The following is an 18162-nucleotide window of genomic DNA, read 5'->3' on the forward strand; positions in this document are numbered from 1 at the left end:
ACTTCAAATATTCACAGAAATAGAAACAAAAGAAAATGATTTCTTATAGGAAAGGCTGGAGTGGGCAGGGGAGGAGGAAGAAGTAAGAGGGGAGGGAAGGAGGAAGGGAGAGGAGAGGGGAAGGAGGGAAAAAGCAGGTCTGATCATTTGCATGCTTATTGAGTTCAATGGGATTTACTCCTATGCAATCATGGTTAGGATAGGAAAAACTGACCATGGGGGAGGAGGGGAGGGGGAAGGACCATATTAGAGGGGGCAAAGGAAGGAGGCGGGGAGGGCAGGTTTGATCATTTGCAGGCTTATAGAGTTCAATGGCATTTACTTCCATGTAATCATTATGAAGATAGGTAAAACTGACCATGGTGTCGGAAGGCAGAGCTGGGGTCCCAATCCCGGGGAGCTGGATCCCGGAGAGTTGGGAGAAGAGTATTCGGATGGATGGCAGAGGGAAGGGGGAGGAACTTCCCCCCTTTGGAGCGAAGACGAAACAGAGGAACTGCCAGTGATAAGGTCGCTTAGCAACGGGGAGCCTGAGCCCTCCCTGGACATTCTCACGCCTCCCCCTCTTTCAGGCTCAGAGCAAGAGGGGGAAGAGGGAGGGCTGCTCACAGCCGAAAAGCGGGGAGGCAGTTTACCATCAGCCCCTCCCCTATCCCCCATCCTGGAATCGGAAACTTCAGAAGAGGAGGGGGTGATGCTTCCCCCCTCACCGTGCACACGCAGACAGCTGAAAAGACAGGAGAGAAGGGGGGAAAGGCAGGCAGTACCTGAGGGGCAGTTAAGGAGGAGCGAAAGATTGCGCGCCCGTTTGGCCCCTTCTTAAAGAACAGGCGGGAAGAAGTCCCTTGCTCTGTCAACTTTCTCCCAATGCCGCAGGACCTGTATCCCTGTATTGATTCATGAGAAAACGCAGTCTTTGTTTGGACATTACCCTAATAAAACACGAATTAACTACGATCGTTGGTCTGGTTACTGAGTCACATCCTGGGCCTGACAGCTTGACAGAGCCACCTAAATCACCCTCAACGCTCTCTTCACTTGACTGGGACAAGATGTCAAAGGGAGCAGCGGGGGGGACGAACCCCACTTCTGAGACGGAAGAAGTGGAACTCCTGAGGACTAAGGTAGCTGATTTGCAGATGGATGTTCAAGCCCTGCTAGCAGCAGTCAAGGCGCTGAAGACGGATAATCAAACCTTGAAGGCCACGATAGACCAGATGCGAACAGCCCCTCCAGCTGCCGTAGTAAAGGTTCCCATTGGATTGCCCCCCAAAATACGCGGGACAAAGTGATCAGTTGGCAACCTTCGTGGCTCAATGTGAGTTATATCTGGATGTCAGGCACACGGAATTTCCAGACGATAGGGCTAAAGTAGCTTTCGTGATTAGCCTCCTGGAGGGAGAAGCTGCAAAATGGGTGACTCCGTATCTCGTGAGAAAGGATACTGTCTTAGGAAGGTACAGAGGATTTATACAGGAGATGACCGAGATGTTTCAAGACCCGCAAAGGGCTGAAACAGTAGCGCGGCAACTAGGCGCTCTGAAACAAGCTAAAGGGACTGTTTCCGAGTACACTAACGCTTTTAAAATTCTGTCCCAGGAAACTGGTTACAATGACGCCGCCCTGATGTTTATGTACCGGAGTGGATTAAATGCTGAAATCCTGGATGAGTTGGCCAGGACCTCCCCCCCCCCGCTGACCTACCAGGGCTCATCCGGCTATGCCTACAGATAGATCACCGGATGGAAGGAAGGCGCCTGGAAAGGAAGCAGGAGGTCCCGAGATACTCAGCCTCGGCATCCCGCAACAAGACCCTTCCCACTACAGGGATGGCAGGTAATGCAACTGAGGGACAGGGAGGGGCTAGGCCAAGACTGTCGGAAGAAGAAAAGGAAAGACGACGCCGGGAACGTTTATGCTTTTATTGTTCAAAGCCGGGCCATGTGGCCAGAGACTGTGGACTGAAAGGGGGGAAAGCCGAGCCATCGGGAAACTAGAACACCCAGTCCACGTGCAGGCCGGTGGACTGGGGGCAGCGTTGTATAAAGGCCCCCCAACGATCCAACCTCCCTCAAAGGGGGTGTGGAGACTATCGATGGGAGACCCCTGAAGTCAGGAGGGGTGACACAAGCCACGGAGGAAGTGAAACTTCAAATCCCTGGGCACGAAGAGTTCATTTCGCTATACGTGTCAGATCTCTTGAACTTTGAGGTGATTCTGGGAATGCCCTGGCTAGCAAAGCATGAACCCAAAATAAGTTGGAAGGAGGCGGTGGTGTGGTTCACCTCACAGTATTGCCAGGAGAACTGTCAACCTGAAGGAATCAAGAACACCTTAGCGGGGGCAGTGCAAGAGATCGAGCAAATGACCCTGCCGCCAAAGTATGAAGAATTCAAAGATGTGTTTGATGAAAAAGATGCAGAGACTTTACCCCCCCACCGCCCTTACGACTGTGCGATTGATCTAGTGCCAGGAGCCAGCATCCCATCAGGGAGAATCTACTCTCTCACACAGAATGAGAGGGAGGCCCTGAAGGAATTCCTGGATAAAAACCTGAGGCGAGGATTCATACGCCCCTCACAATCCCCTGCTGGAGCGCCACTATTGTTTGTGAAAAAGAAGGGGGGGGAACTCAGACCCTGTAACGACTATCACGCATTGAACCAGATCACCATCCCCAACAGCTACCCGCTGCCCCTGATCTCAGAGTTGCTGGACCGACTGCGCTCTGCAAAAATCTTCACGAAGTTGGATTTGAGAGGAGTGTACAATCTGATCAGAATGAAGGAGGGAGATGAATGGAAAACAGGATTCTTGACCGCTTACGGACAGTATGAATACCTGCTCATGCCGTTCAGGCTTTGTGGAAGGGCAGGAATTTTTCAAAAATTCATGAACGACGTGTTTAGAGACTTGTTGGACACGTATGTAATCTGTTACTTAGATGATATCCTGGTGTTCTCAAAGAACCAGGAAGACCACGACCAGCATGTGAAGACGGTGTTGAAGAGACTGAGAGAAAATCACCTGTATGCTAAATTAGAGAAATGTGGATTTGACCTCAAGTCTCTAGACTTCCTTGGATATCGAATCTCAGCGGAAGGCGTGGAGATGGACCCAGGGAAAGTAAGCTGCATATTGGACTGGGGCCAACCTGTCACCAAAAAGGATGTACAACAGTTTTTGGGGTTTGCCAATTATTACAGAAAGTTCATTCCAGGGTTTTCCAAATTAACAGCTCCTCTGACTGACTGTTTAAGGGGGAAGAAGAAGTTTCAATGGACAGAGAACGCCACCGAGGCCTTTGAGGAGCTGAAGAGAAGGTTTGCTACTGAGCCCATTCTGCGCTTTGCTGATCCGAACCGCCCTTTCGTAGTGGAAGCAGATGCTTCAGATTTTGCCATCGGGGGGGTCCTGCTACAATTAGACCAAGAAGGGAAGGAGCTGCACCCCTGTGCGTACTTCTCTCGGAAGTTAAAGCCTGCAGAGAAGAACTACATTGTTTGGGAGAAGGAGCTGTTGGCCATCAAGGACTCTTTTGAAAACTGCAGACAATACCTAGAGGGGACCTCTCATCGAATTGAAGTGCACTCTGACCACAAAAATCTTGAAAGCCAGAAAGCTGAACCAGAGACAGATAAGATGGTCCCAGTTCTTCACTAGGTTTAACTTCCAGATTACTTACCATGCCCAAGCCAAAAACCAGAGAGCGGATGCCTTATCCAGACAGCCACAATACAAAGAAAGTGAATCCGAGGACCAGCCTCTGTACGTAATCCCGCCAGAGAAATTAACGTTGGGAGTATGCCAGCCTTCATGGGAAGAGGAACTCAAAAAGGCACAACAAGAAGATGCAGACATGCTAAAATATCAGCAGGAGACGGGACAAGGTCAAGACTCAGAAGTAACCTTTCACTGGAGAAATGGACTGTTATGGTTCAAAACCGCCAGATATGTGCCAGAAGGGGAATTAAGGCTCAGAATCCTACGCCAGTGTCATGATTCCATCACAGCGGGACACTTTGGGATTTACAAGACCATTCAGAACGTGGCCAAGGACTTCTGGTGGCCTAAAATGCGTTGGGATATTGAGAGTTATGTAAAGTCCTGCTCTGTCTGTCTGCGGACAAAAACACAAACAGGGACACCAGCAGGACTGTTACAACCGTTGCCTGTCCCACACGAACCCTGGAAGGACCTCTCCATGGATTTTATAACTGATCTACCCAAGTCCCAAGGAATGACAGCCATCTTAGTAGTGGTGGATCTACTTACCAAAATGGCACACTTTCTTCCTTGTGCAGGGGCCTTAGAGGCTAAAGAAACGGCCAAGTTATTCATAAAAGAAGTCTACCGGCTGCATGGATTGCCAAACAGCGTAGTCTCAGACCGAGGAACTCAGTTCACAGCCAAATTTTGGAGAGCAATGTGGAAACAGTTGCAGACGGAATTAAAACTCTCCTCCGCCCATCACCCCCAGACAGATGGGCAGACGGAATGCTTGAACGCCGTTTTGGAAAGATATTTACGAAGTTATGTGTCCTATCAACAGACTGACTGGGTATCATACTTGCATTTTGCAGAGTTCGCCTACAACAATTCTCTGCACTCCAGCACTCAACAAACCCTGTTCTTCGCTAATTATGGATTCCATCCTAAAGTCTTTCCAAGCAGCTCAGAAGGAATGCTGGTACCGGCAGCTGAGAACTTCCTTAAGGAATTGCAAGCGGCGCAACAGACACTGAAACAGCAGTTAAACGAAGCCAAAACGGAGTACAAGCGAGTTGCTGATCTGCACAGGAAGGAGGGCCCCCCCCCTTCAACCGGGAGACCAGGTATGGCTGTCCACCCGCTTTCTCCAGATGCCGGGCAAATGTAGAAAATTACAAGACAAGAGGGTGGGTCCTTTCGAAATAGAAACTCAAATCAATCCCGTGGCGTACCGACTGAAGCTGCCTGACACGTTTAAAATACATCCTGTGTTCCATCGATCCCTCTTAACGAAAGCCGCCCCTCCCAGTGAGTTACGGCCGGAGGAACCTCCCGGAGCTCCACTCCTGGTAAATGAGCAGCTTGAGTTTGAAGTTGAGGAGATCTTAGATTCCAGGATCAGACGCCACAAGCTGCAGTACTTGATTCACTGGAAAGGCTATGGGGTGGCTGACAGATCATGGGAAGATGCAGCTGATGTGCATGTTCCAGAATTGGTAAAACTTTTCCATCAACGTTTTCCCCACCGTCCCAAGCCAGACAAGGGGAGGGGGGCACAGCCTGGGAGGGGGGATGGTGTCAGAAGGCAGAGCTGGGGTCCCAATCCCGGGGAGCTGGATCCCGGAGAGTTGGGAGAAGAGTATTCGGATGGATGGCAGAGGGAAGGGGGAGGAACTTCCCCCCTTTGGAGCGAAGACGAAACAGAGGAACTGCCAGTGATAAGGTCGCTTAGCAACGGGGAGCCTGAGCCCTCCCTGGACATTCTCACGCCTCCCCCTCTTTCAGGCTCAGAGCAAGAGGGGGAAGAGGGAGGGCTGCTCACAGCCGAAAAGCGGGGAGGCAGTTTACCATCAGCCCCTCCTCTATCCCCCATCCTGGAATCGGAAACTTCAGAAGAGGAGGGGGTGATGCTTCCCCCCTCACCGTGCACACGCAGACAGCTGAAAAGACAGGAGAGAAGGGGGGGAAGGCGGGCAGTACCTGAGGGGCAGTTAAGGAGGAGCGAAAGATTGCGCGCCCGTTTGGCCCCTTCTTAATGAACAGGCGGGAAGAAGTCCCTTGCTCTGTCAACTTTCTCCCAATGCCGCAGGACCTGTATCCCTGTATTGATTCATGAGAAAACGCAGTCTTTGTTTGGACATTACCCTAATAAAACACGAATTAACTACAATCGTTGGTCTGGTTCCTGAGTCACATCCTGGGCCTGACACATGGGGAGGAGGGAGGAGGAAGGAGAAGGAGGGGATTGGAAGGGGTTGGGGATGGGGATGGGGAGGGAGGGGCAAAGGAAGGGGGAGGGAAGAGGCAAGAGGGAGGGAATAGGAGGGAGGAGAAGGGAGGGTGGATTTGATTGTTTGTATACTTTTTGAGTTCAATGGGATTTATTTCTATGCAATCATGTTTGAAAATGGAACTGGACTGCCTTCAACTCAATCCTGACTTATGTTGACCCTATGAATAGGGTTTTCATGGTATATGGTATTCAGAGGTGGTTTTACCATTGCCTTTCTCTGAGGCTGAGAGGCAGTGACTGGCCCAAGGTCACCCACTGAGTTTCATGGCTGTGTGGGGATTCAAACCCTGGTCTCCCAGGTTGTAGTCCAACACTGACCTGGGGGAGGGGCAGGGAGGGGAGGAGATTGGGTGGGTGGGTACTGGGCAGAAGGGAAGCCCCTTTCCTTTGTTTATTTATTGATTTATTATTTGATTTATATCCCACCCTTCTTCCCAGCAGTAGCCCAGGACGGCAAGCAAAAACAATAAAAACACTTTAAAACATCATAAAAAGACCTTAATATACATTAAAACAAAACAACGTTAAAACATTTTTTAAAAAGCTTTAAAAACATCTTTTTTTTAAAAAGGTTAAAAACATTATTAAAGAAAATATATTAAAAGCAATCCTAACACAGACGCAGACTGGGATAGGTCTCAACTTAAAAGGCTTGTTAAAAGAGGAAAAGTCTTCAAAGGCGCCAAAAAGATAGCAGAGAGCAAAAGGAAAACATTGTGAACAGTATCATTGCCTTTCAGGGTTTCCCCCACCTTTTTATTCTACAGCAGGCACATATAGTCTCCCACCCAAATTTAAACCAAAGCTGTCCCTGGCCACATCCACACTAGGCCTTTATTTCACTTTGGACAGTCATGGCTTCTCTCAAAGAATCTTGGGAAGTGTAGTTGGTGAAGGGTGCTGAGAGTTGCTAGGAGATGCCTTGTTCCCCTCACAGACCTTCACAAGCAGAGTGGCTGACTGTTAAACCAGTCTGGCCACTGGAGCTCTGTCAGTGGAATAGCAGTCTCCTCTCAGCACCCTTCACAAACGACACTTCCCAGGATTCTCTGAGGGAAGCCATGACTGTCTCAAGTGAAATCAAAGTCTGGTGTGGGTGTGTCCCCTGATTAGCCAAGCCCAGCAGCTGTGAGGCTTTTAGAACACTGACAGTTGGTTCTTACTGAGCATGCCCCGTGTTATCATAGGCTTCCAGCCAAAATTTCTTAAATTAATTAAAACTCAGCCAGGCATTTTTTTAACTTTTAAACTGCAGAAGATGAAGGTCAGAGTATGGGGCAAGGTCAGTAATAGGATTACAGTTTCTCTGAACATGGCTGATTTTTAATGAATTTCAACAGATTATGAGAACTCGCAGAGAAAAAAGTCCAAAAGGGCTCTGAGGGTTTTTCTTCTCTTTTTAGACTTTGAACTCTCGATTCTCTCTGACTGTTTTGTGTATCACCATGAAAATTGACAGGGTTGTTAAGCAAGCGTTTCTGAGTTCAGTACTATACATTTTGTAAGGTTTTGTTCTGAAATGAACTTATGGGAAGCATCAGAATGGCATGGGGGCATTTTCAGTTTAACATTGCAGAATGTGAAAAATCCACTCTGGCTACAGTATACAGCCACTCTCATGGCTGTATAATACACATCCATACACAACACACTGACTAGCATTTAAAGTCACTATTGCTATGGATTATAATTGTGTTTATACTTAAGAGCCCATGGTGCTGCACATTATCCAATCCCCACATTCTTTCTTACCCACCTATGTTATCTGCATCTTGATTGCATATAAATGAAATGAACAAAATTGTTCATGCACAGCTTGATAACTTTTTATACACTTTCTTGGAAATACATATAATAGTTGATCAGTAACTGCTGTGATCCTAGCTATTGTTGGCTTGTTTTTTTCTTATCAGTGAACTTGAATTCTGAGCACAAATGTGAAAGATGTATAGATTAGGCAAATGAAGACACAAAAAAGACAAAGCAACAGATTGACTAAAAGCATCAAGGCTGGCGCCAGTATGATATAATAATGGCTTAATAATCCGGCCCAACCACTTCTGAAGTGAAAGTCATATCTTATTCCTTAAACTAGGAAGCTGGTATTCTTTGATTTCACTTATATATGGGAGGACACAATTCATTTATAACCATCTAGGGTGTTAAGTTCTAAGATACTATTACCGCTTAATGGCCTGTTAAAGAGAGAAAGGAAAAGACACACAGGCTTGGTGATTGCTTCCTTTCACATAACTTCAATGAGGAAGAAAATTTTGTAACTTTTCTGTTCTAGTAAACTAGTTCAATTTTTCCTTTTCTGCTAGCTATGGAAAGGAATTATTTTTCTCTTTTTCTTTTTTGTATCTTGTCATTCAAACAGACTGTGAAACCTCAGCTGTGATATAAGCTTAGTAGCAAAAATGAGAAAAAACAGCTATGAAAAACAGCACATTGCAAAATGAGTTTCCTGTCTGTTTCAGAGTAATACATAAGCATCTGAGTGAGACACTAAGCATCTTAAGAATTAATTTGTTATTATGATTTTAATTCAGAGCTAATGGGACTGCTGGTGGTAAAAGATGGCTGTAAGAAAGTGAACCTCTCAAAGCCCAGTATCCTATGACTATGTCAAAGCCACTAGAACCTCTGTATTATCAGTAGACAAAGAAGAATTAGCATTTCTCTGTAGTCTTCTTGGACTAATAACAACACAGAAAAGAGATTATTCAGTCTCTGGATTAAGTGAAATAAACTGCATGCAATGATTCCATATGCAAGACCAAATATAATATCTTAGCTTTAGTATCTTGGTGTTCTAAAGAGTTTTCATTTTATTCTTTGACTTATGTTAAAATAAACAACACTTTTCTCTCATTTACTCCTTTAAAACAAAAACATTGAAACTATCTTTCTTACCATTCATTTTAAAGAAACAGAAATAAAGTTTAGCACAACTAATAAATTTCCTAAGATGAATTGTGAAGAAACAGTTCAGGAAAACACATGAATGCTTTACGAGATTCCACTGGGAGAAAGTTTATTTTTACCTGATTTGTTAGACACCCATATAATTGCCTCTGATGAGATGTGGCTCATATTTCCTACAGCAATTGTTAATGGAATCTGCCACAAGTAGCTGCAAAACAAAGAAGGGGGATCTAAGAACAAATATACTGAACTGGTTCTTCTCACTTAACAGCAATCAGGGATTATAACAAAGGAATCAAACAATTTCAGTAGCAGAGCAAAATTTTGTTTCGAATGATACTTTGCCTTTAATATGAATTTGCTCTTAGCAACAAAAAAAATAAGGAAGTCATTCAAAAAAGATCTGATGCTTTTTTAAAATATACTATCATTACAAGATAGTTTCTAATAAAATAAAGAACATTACAAAACAAAGAGGAATTATTTCCAATTGCCTGAAGATCATTGCTGATATTAATTTGAGAAGAGGATCTAAAGTTTTTGTTTAAGAGACAATACATGCTTCCAGTACTGCCATTTTTAGCATCTTCTTAAAGGCTGCTGACAATAACATTTCATTGCCACCACACCCACAAGAAGACTCAATAACATTGATGCAAAGTTATATTTGATGCAATATTATATTTATGTTATATTTATTCAAATATTACAAACCCCTTTGGAGAAACTGCAGTCAAATTGACTGAATTAAAAAAAATTAAACCAAATCCATACAACTTTAAACCGCTTGGGCAGGTGAGGACTAACCTCTCTCTGGTGGGGCAGAATCCCTCCAGCAGCATGTCAGCAGCCTTTGGCTGTGGCTCCCCAGCCAAGGATGGGGAAGCATATCCGTCCCTCCTTGCTGGCTGAGCCTTGGGTGTGCACCCCACTTCAACATCATGGCCCCACCATCCTCGTGTTCACCCCCATGAGCAAGTCCGGTCACCAGGGCATCCCCCAGGTCCCCCCATGCATAAAGCAGTGGCTGTTACCTAATAGGTGCCCTTACCCAAATAATGCTTCAGTATACCTGTTGTTTATCTCTCTTCTTTCTCACTTGCCCGAACTCCACGACAGTAAGGTGAGCTGACCTCACCACTCTGAAAGCCAAATGAATCAAATCCCCACAGTATGAAGTAGGCAAAATGCGAGGGAGCTGAAAACAGAATCCCACCAAAAAAAATCCTACTCAGCCCCAATATGGCAACTGGCAAAGCCCATGTGGCAGGAACGGAAGGTGGGTGCAGTGGAAAATGAAGAGGCCAATTTAGGGGCGGAGCTGTCTTATAAGCTACACTCGGCCCCATTCCTGATTGGCCCAAACAGCCTCACTTCTCAGGAGTGAAGGAGGGGGTGGCGGCACAGGCGCCCCCACCAAAAGCGGGAACAACATTCCCAACTGCTTACAGCCTTGTATAATTATTCCTATTTCTGTAAATCAAGTGTAAAATACTATACTTTATACCCATTTTACACAGATGTAACATGCTGCTGAAATCAAGCTCTAGTATATTAATGGTGCCAAAGCTTATCCAGTCATTTGCAAAAGAAGTTGCTTTATACTGAATATCCTTTTAAATATTTGACATGGTTTCTGTCATGCACACTCTATCCTCAAAAGTGAAAGATAAAAAGAAACAAATTCAGCCACAGCAGTTCTTCCCCTCCAAAAATGTGACAGCCTAAGTGATGGGCCATATATTCTATATTGTGTATGTGATGTGCCTTCAAGTCGATTACTATGAATCAGCAACCTCCAGTAGCAAATGTTGTAAATCACCCTGTTCAGATCTTGTAAGTTCAGGTCTGTGGCTTCCTTTATGGAGTCAATCCATCTCCTGTTTAGTCTTCCTCTTTTTCTACTCCTTTCTGTTTTTCCAAGCATTATTGTCTTTTCTAGGGAATCATGTCTTCTCATGATGTGTCCAAAGTATGATAACCTCAGTTTCATCATTTTAGCTTCTAGTGATACTTCTGGTTTAATTTGTTCTAACACCCAATTATTTGTCTTTGTTTGGAAAAGTTACTTTTTTGAACTACAATTCCCATCAGCCCAATCCAGTGGCCATGCTGGCTGGGACTGATGGGAGTTGTAGTTCAAAAAAGTAACTTCCAAGCTCTGGTCTTTTTCGCAGTCCATGGTATGCGTAAAGGGCTCCTCCAACTCCACATTTTAAATGAGTTGATTTTTCTCTTATCCACTTTTTTCACTGTCCAACTTTCACATCCAAACATAGAGATCGGGAATACCATGGTCTGAATGATCCTGACTTTGGTGTTCAGTGATACATCTTTGCATTATACTCTATATTAGATAGTAATAATAATAATAATAATAATTTAATTTCTGTGTCGCCTATCTGGCCGATGGCCACTCTAGGCGACGTACATGTAACAGTTAAAACACAATGTGATAAAATACAATAATACAATAAAAACAATACAGCAGCAACAACAGCACTAATGCAGGGTAAGAGGCATTTCAGTCATAACAATTAATCCTCCTCCTCTCTTTACAATAGATTTAATTATGCAAAAGTACAGATGAGGGTTGCCATTTCAGATTTAAGGAGAGTGTGTGGAATATATTTCAAAACTTGGGGGCAAGATTCTCAGTAATGTTCTTGGATCAACTCCCATCAGCCCCAGCCAGCAAGGCCAACAGTCAGGGATGATGTGTTTGTAGTCCAGAAACAACTGGAGGGTCACAGGTTCCCCATCTCTAGTTTAAACTAATGGCTTTAGGGGCCTTTAGTCCAAAAAGCAGTATACAAATAAATCATTTTAAAAACTGAACCGAAGAGGTCCTTTTCCACTTCCTGCAGTAGAGTAGAAACTAAGATTTGGGGTACATGCTGGTAGATTGAAATATGCAGCAGAGATGTGATACCATACATTTCTGAATTGCACAAGAAATCTAGAAATGGAATTGGTTTGAGGGAAACACAAGGTCCCCAGCCCTATGTTTCCTTCTAATGCTGATGTGAAAGTGGCATTTGCAGGATAGAAACAGTAGATGGAAGTTCATATTTAACCTGGTTTTTTTCACCAGCCATGCTCCAAGGCTGTAAAATAAGCCTTAGATGGCATAGCTGGGGTGGGAGAATATGGAGGAGAGAATCAGAATCCCACATTGATTCTCCTCTACAAATGACCTACTCCATCTGTCCCATATTATCTTGGCAAACATAGGTTTGGGTACAAATGTTTGCTGAGGTGAAGTGTAGGTCTGCCCTGAGACATGGAAATTTGATTTGTTATAATGATTTTTTGATTATTAGTTCACTGGCGATCACTCGTGGCCGAGTAAGATTGTCTTCCAAGATAAGGTCTTTAACAACACTAGCAGTCTTTGCTTCTTCGAAACACTAACATTAGTCCGTCTGTCTTTCCAAGTAATTTGCAGAATTTTCCGGAGGCAACGTTGGTGGAATCTTTCAAGAAGTTGGGAGTGGCATTTAGAAATGGTCCATGTTTCGCAGGCATACAGTAAGGTCGGTAGTACAATGGCTTTGTAAATAAGCATTCTGGTCTCCTTGCAAATATCCCAATCAAACACTCTACGCTTCGTTCGGGAGAATGCGGCACTCACAGAGCTCAGACGATGTTGAATTTCAGCATCGATGTCAGCTTTTACAAAGAGATGGCTGTCGAGATAGGGGAAGTGATCAACATTCTCCAACGTCACACCATTAAGCTGGATCGATGGTGCTACACTGTGACTAGTTTGCACCTATTGTGATTATTAGTACAGTTAAGAGGAAACCAATTAATTCTGCTACTGGGAAAGGTTCTCAACAGGAGAAATGACAATCTCAGATGGCTGGCTCTTTGTGACTAAAAGAGAAATATGTACTCATATTATTCACACACACCCTGTCCTCCCTGCCAAATGGAAAGTATAATGATAAGCCAAGTGGGATTCACAGAAAAGAAACAATGCTATTAAATTTATTGACAGGTCAGTGACTTTGGATTATTAGGAAAGATTGAAAGAGCTAACTAGTCAGTATATTAAAATATAAAGCAGTAAAAGAGAAGACATGATCGCAGATTGGTATGGCTGGCTTTTTGGTACGGCTGCAATTCAGAACATAGTTATGTGTTTATACCTCATTGATTATACTGGATTGTAGCCCACAGTCTATTGCTACTTTAAGATAAAGTGCAATATAACAGATTTTAAACTGTATCTAGTTATACAATAAAATATACACTACTGTTGTAAGTTTACATTAAAGTAAATGTTACTTTTTGATAAAGATGTTTAAAATGACATCAGAGTTAAATATACGTCTGCAATAATTTCTGTACTTCAGCATAACATCTTATATCCTTACTAAAAACATTGGCTGGTGACTGTTAACAGCTCTGAATTTTCTGACAGATAGCTATCACACACACATTTTCTTTTCTCCCTTTTCTCTACATAGTAATGTTTTATTACTATACAATATTGGGTGGAATCATATACACGAGATCTGTTGGCTGAAGCATTTGGCAGAATCCCTGCTATGCCAATGGAACTTGAGATAAAGCTGCTGGCGCAACACATACTGGCAGAAGTCTTCAGATATGCCAGCAGCATGGCTAAAATTGAGAAGAATTTGTTGGCAGGATAAGGCTGTCACAGAGGAAGAGCACGCAACCTTAAGGCAGTAGGTACCACTCCTTGACGCAACAAAACATTAACTACCATTAACTACCTCCTGAAGCCATCCTAAACCACAACCATATCTGGTAGCTGTTACTAACCACAAAAGGCAAGGGCCAAATCTATAAATGGTTAAAACGTCTTGTCCACATCCTCAAGCCACAACAACTGACAATGATCCTGCAAAATCTGATTAGATTTGCTGTAGATCTGTCTGAACACCTCCACAGGGTCTACATCAAGATCACCAGTTCCAAGCAAATATGTGACTTTATTCTGAACATGCTTTACAAGCTTGTCACAGCAGACTGTCAAATTGCTATTTGCATCTTCTCTGGGCTACTTCTCAATGAAGCCTTCACCACTTGGGACAGTTTGGCTGCACTGTTCTTTGAGGATGCAATGGAGGCAGCAAAATTGGATTTCTTTGCCCTACTCACTATCACTTAGCTGGCATGATTATGTGCTCTCACTTGGGTCTGGTTGCATTCACTCTAGGACTTACATCATTTATGCTCAAGCATTCTTCTGGATTGTTTCATTGCCCTTAACTACTCCAAATACCATGGGGCATCATAGGGTAAAGCACACCTGAAAGGGCACTTAGGAGCGATTGTGTTGAAAGCCTTCTCCTTTAGAGAGCAAGCAAGCTTAACAGGCTCCCCAGCACTCCAGGGGGGGAATTACAGGGGGAGGGACTCTCAGTCTCATCTGAAAATAGTCTGACCATGACAACAGTTATTGAAACCTTTCCCAGTTCCAGCCATTCATCTGCCCTGTTGCAAAGACCAGATCAAGAATATGCCCTGTACTGGCAAATATGAGGCAGCCTAATAGGTGTCATGGTGGTCATGAAATCCTAATCTGGATTACTAAATCAGCCCTGATGTGGATGCTGAGGTCTTCAGAACAATAGCCCTCAGATCTCCCCAAACCACCCTGAGATCATCTCTGCCAGCTTTGGGCAGCAGGATAGGTGTTACACAAGCAGTAATTCCATTCTGTCTCCCTGACCCAACATCAGATATAAGCCCCCAAATCTGGCTCCCAAGTGGTTAGGTGTCCTAGTGATGGATATTAAATTCTTGTGGATGATGGTGATGCCTCCATCCAGGCCCCCAAACCTATGTTGGTGCTGTACCAAGTAGCTGGTAGATGGTGCTGTACTGACCTGGTCATCACCAATCTAAAAATGCCACTACTCTGGAAGGCTGCTTCAAAGAACAACCTGAATGTTGTTGGTTGGGGAGACCAGAAAAGGAGATAATTTTTAATTATTTTATCCTCCTTCTCACTCATAATGGCCTTGGCCCATAACAACAGGGACCAATGCCACACACACACACACACAGAGGTGGCACTCACAGGCAAGTTATCTGTTGGCAAAGGACAGACACTTTGCTCCAACCATTGCCACTGCTTAGTCAAATACTCATGAACATTTTTGCCTCAGAATAACAGACAAGAGGCATGGAGAAGATCAGTTACCACACGCATAGTATTTCCCTACAATTCACAAAGGGAAAGAAGAAAGTATAGTTACTGCAATCTCCATCTCTCCCACCAGGGTTGAGGGCAGGCTGAGGCAAGAGCACTAGCAGATCACTCAGGTGGGGCACAGCACTCAGGTGGCATCACTCCTGTTTTTCTCTCAAACACCTGCTCCAGATGCTGACTATACCTGGTTATTCTGCCCATGTCTTCCTTTGCTCTCTACAGGCCACTCTCTGGGATGGACACACAGGGTCCATCCCACACCCCTTTCTGTGCACACCATGAGGAAGGCCCCCTTGATGACCAGCAGCAGTGACCAGGCTGCTCCTGGCTTTTCCTCCAGGCAAACTTGTACCCTAAAGTAGTAAGCAGTGCCCCTCCAAAGGATCTGTTGTTAATTTACACTCGGAGGTTAGTAGTGAAGTAGCCAGGTTGGTGAAATGAAGAGTACCCAAAAGATTTCCCCTAACAGTGAATAGGCAACAAGTGAAAATTTAAGTTCAATATAAATAAGTACAAAGTACAAATGTACATGTAAGGGGTATAAATCCTACTGTCACATATACATGCTGGGATCTGAATTGGCAGTCACTTAACTAAAAAAAAAGAGATATTGGATAGCTAAATGAAAACATTAATTCACTATGCACTGTTAGTGAAAAAAGTAAATCCCATAGTACAAATTATTAGAAAAAAGGGTTTTTTAATATTTGTGATGCTTTTCTATACATCCATGGTGCTGCCACATTACTGTGTACAATTTGAGTTGCCTAACTGGTTAAAAAAAGAAGTATTATAGAATTGGAAAAGGTACAGAAAAGGGGCAGCCAAAAGGATCAAAAGGCTAGGTTATCTTTCCCACAAGGAAAGGCTAAAGCGTTTGGGGCTTTTTAGTTTACAATTAAAGATGACCTGGTTGGGTGGGAGTTTAAGAGAATGGGATGTGCTAGAAAGGTTTATTAAACAATGCATAGTGTGGAGAAAGTGAATAGGAATACATTTATCTTCCTCTCTCATTATATCAGAATCCAAGGTCACACAACAAATCTGATAAGCATGAGATTCAGGACAAACAAAGGCAAGCATTTCTTCATATAACACATAATTAATTTATAGAATATACTGCCACTAGCTTAGATGGCTTCAAGAAGGGATAATGCAAGCAGGATCAACACCTGTAATTAATATTTGACTTGAACCTCTTTGCTGCTTCTGATATTTGTGTTTCTCTTAAAATTCTGTATTATTCATAACCTATTGAATATATAAAGAGAGAGACAACTAGACAAATGAGTTACCCTCCAGACACCAGCACCACTGCAGCTTACCAGGATGGCACTGGAATGGGACAGGGCTATGTATATGTACTAACAAGAGCACCAGATTGCCTCCATCAGTGTGTCTGCACAGTCCCGACCTTGTTACCACCCTGCCCTGCTCCAGTGCCATCCTGGTAAGCTGCAGTGACACTACTGTTTGGAAGATGGTTTTGAGGTTCTACCCCCACCATACTGGTCACTAGTGGACAAATCCCTGGAGGAGAGATCTATAGAGGCTATTGGGTAGCAAAATGGAAGCTCCAGTACCCCACAAGATGCACTGAATGAATGTAGAGTGCTGGCATTTATGTCCTGTTTGTAAAGCTCTGGCATTTATGTCCTGTTTGTAAGCTTCCCAGAAGCACTGGGCTAATGTTTGTAACAAGACTACAGATGTTGCCAGACTCCAATTCCCATCGGTCCCAGATAGCCAATGGTCAGAGATGATGGGAGGTATAGTCTAGCAACATCTGGATGGCCAGAGGTTGCTCAGTGCTCCTTGATGGAATCAGAATTCTGGACTTTGGTCTGATCTATAGGATATATATACAGGAAACGCTGCAGAACATATTAGTCTTTCACTGATTTTTTATCATCTATTCTGGCCTGCCCTATATTACGAAGACAGGCAACCTGCCCCCTGAAGATTGATGATGCTAATGATGATGACGATGTCATCACTGGACAATTTTGCCTTCAAAACCTAAGCTGACCAGTATACAATAACTCCTAAAGCAATGTATACTGATGATCATGACATCAAACAGCATTATGAAAATGTGATCGGAGTGTACTTGGACTGATGTTCATATGCACATGTCTTCAAGCAGCTTTGGCTTTAGTCATGTTTGGAATAGTTTTGAAACTATTTCAGTAAGAGCTTAATTAATTATTCAACCAACATTTACTGTGTCCGAAAAAGCTGCTGAAATGTTAAGTATGGGAGAAGTTTAGAGTTGTGAAGAACTCAGCATGCTACTTCAGTCATATAAATTGACGGTGGGGATAATTAATTTTAATTGCTATAACAATTTTGCACATGTACTTGCATATTGGTTAAGTTATATGAACAGCTACTATAAATTATTAAAGAAACATGAACACTTCACCACCTTTTCAGTTCAATGGTACGTTGCATTCTTGAAAATAAAACAATGCAACAAACAAAACAGAAACAAATAGCAGCAAGGTTTTTTTAAAAAAAAATATAGGATGGCAACCAATGCATTCTCTTAATGGTTCCTGTTTCCTTCACCTACTTTTTAAAGGTTAATTAATGTATGTCAGTAATTTAAGCTTATTACAGAAATGGATTTCACATAAAAAAATATCCTCAAAACTGTTAGTTGCATTAGAATTCTGTTGCTATAATTGATCAGCACCTCTCCACTAAAGCATAAACACTATGGGCTAGATCCAGACTTTGCTTCTGCAGGTTGGAGCATCCCCTGAACAGAATTCTGCTCAGGGGACCTTTCACTGGCAGCAAGTTTTATTCCAACATACAGCTAGACACATTTTGTGTAGTGTGAAAACATTTTGTGCAATGTGAAATAATTTTGGTGCAGTTGACCATATGTGATTTAATAAGGAGCAATTCTTAAAAATGAAATAGATGAGAAAAGACAAAAAGAAATAGAAAATGACAATAAATACTAGTTCCTTTCAAATCTTCATAACCTCATAAAAGTACTGTGGGTGCCAGCACAAAATGGCTAGCA

The 18162-nt window shown here is 43.4% G+C and overlaps 1 protein-coding gene across 4 annotated transcripts in view; it reads right to left on the minus strand.

Moving 5' to 3' along the window:
- TRHDE (thyrotropin releasing hormone degrading enzyme) overlaps positions 1 to 18162 on the minus strand; it is a 393299-nt gene that overhangs the window by 98217 nt on the left and 276920 nt on the right. For all 4 annotated transcript variants that reach the window (XM_061639727.1, XM_061639726.1, XM_061639725.1 and 1 more), the window contains one exon: positions 9052 to 9140. In XM_061639727.1, coding sequence (XP_061495711.1) covers positions 9052 to 9140 — 89 coding nt within the window. The remainder of the gene's footprint in view (positions 1 to 9051; positions 9141 to 18162) is intronic.

The sequence above is a fragment of the Rhineura floridana genome, chromosome 8 (genome assembly GCF_030035675.1).
Source record: "Rhineura floridana isolate rRhiFlo1 chromosome 8, rRhiFlo1.hap2, whole genome shotgun sequence".
In the NCBI taxonomy this organism is placed as follows: Eukaryota; Metazoa; Chordata; class Lepidosauria; order Squamata; family Rhineuridae; genus Rhineura; species Rhineura floridana.